Source organism: Symphalangus syndactylus, chromosome 6 (assembly GCF_028878055.3).
Source record: "Symphalangus syndactylus isolate Jambi chromosome 6, NHGRI_mSymSyn1-v2.1_pri, whole genome shotgun sequence".
NCBI classification, from domain to species: Eukaryota; Metazoa; Chordata; class Mammalia; order Primates; family Hylobatidae; genus Symphalangus; species Symphalangus syndactylus.
In genome coordinates this window covers 84,554,472-84,559,525 of record NC_072428.2, presented here as the reverse complement: position 1 = coordinate 84,559,525, position 5,054 = coordinate 84,554,472, and the positions used below count along the sequence as shown (strand labels likewise).

The 5,054-nt window shown below is 36.4% G+C and overlaps 1 protein-coding gene across 1 annotated transcript; it reads right to left on the bottom strand.

The window, feature by feature from the left end:
• Nucleotides 1-2,544: 2,544 nt before the first annotated feature.
• LOC129484000 (dynein light chain 1, cytoplasmic-like) lies at nucleotides 2,545-2,890 on the bottom strand. The gene has a single exon (XM_055281405.2). The coding sequence runs from the start codon at nucleotides 2,819-2,821 to the stop codon at nucleotides 2,546-2,548; it is 276 nt and encodes a 91-aa protein (XP_055137380.2). The 5' UTR covers nucleotides 2,822-2,890; the 3' UTR covers nucleotide 2,545.
• Between the last annotated feature and the right edge of the window lie 2,164 nt (nucleotides 2,891-5,054).

The window sequence follows — 5,054 nt, the reverse complement described above, 5'->3', positions numbered from 1 at the left end:
ACTTAAAAAACACAAGTGAAAATGGTCAAAAAGCATAAACAGGCAGTTCACAGCAAGGTTGAAAAGTTGCTCTATTACATTGCTAACATATTAATTTAAACAGAAACAATACCAAGATTCTATAAGACTGGAATTAGAACTCAGAAAAAATGCCAAGTATTTGCAAATATGTATGAAATGAAAACTCTTGTGCTTTGTGCACTGTTGTTAGAAGTTTAGACAGCTGCAGATATCCAACAGTATTTAGGGAAATTAAGTATGCTTGTTATTTTTTGCGAATATATCTTTGAACTAGTAATTTCACTCCTTATTGTGTACTCCTTATTACATATTTGCTAGTTCATATTAGAGTATTGCTTTAAGAAGAGAGGAGTTATAGTTTACCCAGGTATTCAGCCCAAGACAATTGGATAATAAAACTAGGATGAGTGCACACCATGGAGTAGCATGAAGCATTCAAAAGCAGAGAACATGAGATTCATATACCACCCTAGAATGACTGTGAAACAGTTTGGAGTGGAAAAAGTCGGGCAGAAATTTTTAGCATAAGATCGTTTATTTTAATGAAAATAGATACATATAAAAAAAAACTGTTAATGTTACTTATGGATATGTACTTATCCAACAACACATGTTAAACAGACTTGTGTAGCTGGAAAGAGAAAGAAAAATGGAGTGGCAATTATGGCTCAAAGAGTAAAAATAATAAATAATGAGATAAACCAAATGCACCTTTGTCTTGGTTATTATTATTGCTGTGAAACAAATCTTTCCAAAGTTTAATAACATAAAACAATAGCAAAGACTTGGAACCAACCCTAATGTCCATCAATGATAGACTGGATTAAGAAAGTGTGGCACATATACACCATGGAATACTATGCAGCCATAAAAAAGGATGAGTTCATGTCCTTTGTAGGAACATGGATGAAGCTGGAAACCATCATTCTGAGCAAACTATCGCAAGGACAGAAAACCAAACACTGCATGTTCTCACTTATAGGTGGGAATTGAACAATGAGAACACTTGGACACACGGCGGGGAACATCACACACTGGGGCCTGTCATGGGGTGGGGGAATGGGGGAGGGATAGCATTAGGAGAAATACTTCATGTAAATGACGAGTTAATGGGTGCAGCAAACCAACATGGCACATGTATACATATGTAACAAAACTGCATGTTGGGCACAGGTACCCTAGAACTTAAAGTATAATAATAAAAAAAAACAGTATTTATCATACTCGTAGATCTATGAGCTAGGGCCTCCGAATGGCTATGTCTGAGGCCTCTGCTTTGAAGATTCAGATGGCTGGGGACAAAAACACCTAGGGCTGTAAGATCTACTTCTAAGATGATGTCTGCACTCACATGTTTAAAACCTAAGTTGAGATCATTTAAAGACTGACCCAACTGGGACTGGTCAACAGAACACTTATACATGGCTTCTCTATGTGGCTGAGGCTTGTCACAGCCCAATGGCTTGGTTCTGAGGGGGCATCCTAAGAAGGTCCTCCATTGAATAGGTGTTCCAAGAAAACCAACTAGAGATTCCATGGTTTTTAGTAACCTACTCTCAGAAGTCACAGTGTCAAAGCTACCATACTCTGTTGGTTGAAGAAGTCACAACCTCACTTTGATATAAGTGGAGATGCAGTCCCCACCTCTCGGTAGGAGGGGTGGCAAAAGAAGCATAATGAAGGACTGGAGATATTGTCAAGGTCATCTTTAGAAAATATAACCTGTCATATTTGTGCACAAAAAGAAAGTGATAATGTCTCATGAGCTGAGCAATACATTAATCACTCCATATCTCAGGTCTCCTCCACAACACCCCCCTGACACAGGAAAGGGAAGAAAAGATGTCTGATCTAAATGGCAGGTGGGTGTGATCAGTAAAAGTTTTAGCCCTTGAACTTAAAGCTAAAATTTGTGTAGTAATCAGATAGAAAAGAGGGAAAAGTATTTCAAGTGTAGGAGGCAGCATGTGCTAACACATTGTAGCAGGAAGGAGCCAGGGTCATGGAGTACACTAGGGAGTGAAACATGGTCATTATGACTGGGGCACTGTCTCAGTCTGTCCATGCTGAATTTACCCTGCTATAATAAAATACTTGATATTGAGTAATTGATAAATAATAAAGATTTAATTCTCACAGTTCTGGAGAGAAAGTCCAAGACCAAACCGTTGGCATTCAGCGTCTGGTGAGGGCTTTTTTTGCATCCTCTGGATGGGAGGAACACTGTGTCCTCACACAGCAGAAGTTCCCTCAGCCCTTTTGTAAGATTACTAATCTCACGAGAGCTCTGCCTTCATTACTTAATAACCTCCTAAATGCCTCACTTCTTAATACTATCACATTGTTATTTAAGTTTCAACATATGAATTTTGGGGGACATATTTAGATTACAACAGGAACCAAGAGAGAGAGAATAGGGAGGTAGGTAGAGTCCAAATAATGTAGGTAACATAAAAAATGTTGCAGCTCATTTTAATGGGAAAAGGGAGCAATGGATTTTTTTTTCTTTTTTAATGACATGATTTTAACCAGATTTGAGCAGAAGAATGGCCACTTGGCCCAGGTAGAAGTAGATGAAGTGTTTGGTTTCATGTGTCAGGTAACTACCAAAGTTGCTCCCCACAATGCAACTCCAGGTGGGATTGTACTTCTTGTCAAATTCCTTCTTGATATGAGCCGCAATGTCCTCTATGCTGTGTTTCTCCAGCGCCTGAGTAGCGCAATCCACTGAGTCCTGTTGCATCTCTTCTGACATGTCCGCATTTTTTATCCTGGCCTTTCGATCGCACATGGTTACCATGGAGAACTGCAACGGTCTCCTGGGGAAGGTGCTAGCACTGCTCAGGCCGGGTGGAGCTGCCTTCGCTACCAAAACCATGGCGCCACACACACAGCGATCCATCCAAAAACAAGGACTGCAGCCTAAATTCCAAATACCAGAGACTGAAATGTTCAGGCTTCCTAAGGGAACACCTCGTTGTTTGAACCTTTGCCGTGTTTTGTACAGGGCATTCTCTGTACTAGTTTGTTGTGGTTATAAAACAATTAGTAGAATAGCCTATGTTTGTATTTATTTTCTGTTCCATACTTCTGCCCCACGTTGTTTTCTCTCAAAATCCATTCCTTTAAAAAATAAATCTGTTGCAGATGAAAAAATTTTTTTAAATGACATGATTGAATGTATGTTTTGAAAACAATCCTATTTCTGTAGTGTGGCAAATAAATAGGAGGAAAGCCAGAGTCAATATAGGAAAACCCAAATTTAGACTAATAAAGTGATCTAAAGAAGAGGTAGGGTTTGCTTGAAATAAATGAAAACAGTGGAAGTGGAAAGACGTATACTTATTCAGAGCAGGAATTGCAATGAAAATGCTAATGATTTGGATATGGTAGAGGAAGAAGTAAGAATTATCCTAAACTGAGCAGTTGGATAGACCCAACATTTTCTGGGAGAGGGAAAGTTGGTTAGGGTTATGCTTATAAATTAGGGCTTGATCATGAATTTTGAACATAATATCTGTGCTCAGATTAGAATTTTCATCTGAAGTAAAATTTTGGAGATTATTGCATAAGTTTAGTTTGCTGTGAATATGGAAAAAAATATTTATGAAGATTATAAAGTTCAATCAAACAAATGTTTTCTAAAAATATTTGCTCAGAGTCCTTTTTAAAATCATTTATAAAATCATATTGAGAAACTGAAATGAATAAATATTGTAAAATATTCTTTTAAAGAAGATGGATGAATACGTATCTTTCAGGAAACCCAGCATGGTTTCCTTTGACCCCTACTTTAAATTGTTTGAAAAGGCAATGGATCTGAGGTGAAAAACAGTACAGATACTTACAGTTAAGGTACAGAGAATGATAAATTTGGGATCACATTTTAACAAGCCAGCAAAACTGGGAGAGAGACTAATGTCATGTTGAAAACATTGAGCTAACTGATATTAATTTCTATAGCTAATTTTACTGAATCTGTTTATGTGCTTAGCGCTTTACGTGTTTAACTAATATATTCATAACAATCTGATTAATTAAGAAATAGTGTTATTTTTACTTCAAAGACCATGAAATAGACTCAGGAGAGTTATATTTCTTAAAAAAGATTACCTGCAAGTGCAAAAACTAGAATATAAATTTGTGTGGTTTCTATCCATCTCAAAGACAACACAAATCTCCATGAAAGGGAGACACAAAGATATTCATGAGAAACACTGCCTTGTATTTTATGTTGCTGTTCTATAAAATGAGATGTATACAATAAGATTTAATAAAATATAAAAATCTAGAAAACTGCAAAGTCTAACCTAGAAAACTTTGGATCAGACTTTCAAAATTAATCAAGTAGAATATTTCAGATGATTTTTCTCTAACTCATCTGGAATAAGGTATGGAGGATTGGCAAACTGTGAATTGTTTGGCTATGACATGATGAGTAATATCTGAGTGAAAAATATCTAGACATGAGACCCTAGCATGTGCTTCTTAATCACTCTTTGGCAGAATTGAAGCTTCTCATCTGTCTGCTAGCCAAGACTCTTAAGATTAGGCACACCATCATTATGTATTAGAATGCTTTTATAGCGTATTTCTTGGAAGGAATTTTTGGGAAGCCTTGCATCTTAGCAAATGGGAACACAGACCTTTTAAGGTAGTGTCCAGAAATGAACTCAATGTAATTTTCCATGTTTTAACAGCTGCTATTCAAGGAGATCATATTTTTTTGCAAACAAATAGCACTTTATAATGTCTACAGGTAGATTTTTTGCTATATTTATTAAAAAGTAAAATCAAAATGCTAAATGGTAGATATTAATTATCTGCAAAATAATGCATAGGTTCCACATGTATGAGTTGGTTTTGATGTCATGAAAGTACATTTAAATGCTTTGATTAACTACATAACTAAGAAAAACTCAACTTTATGACCGATTGAGAATAATCTTTGGTAGAAAGTTGGCCTATAATTACTTGTGTCTTATTTGCCTCTGGCTCTTTTTCTTTGGCTTTTACACTGCTGGTAACATTTT

Excerpts from the sequence above, each read along its gene's own strand:
- LOC129484000 (XM_055281405.2), bottom strand. The coding sequence starts at position 2,821 with ATGGTAACCATGTGCGATCGAAAGGCCAGGATAAAAAATGCGGACATG.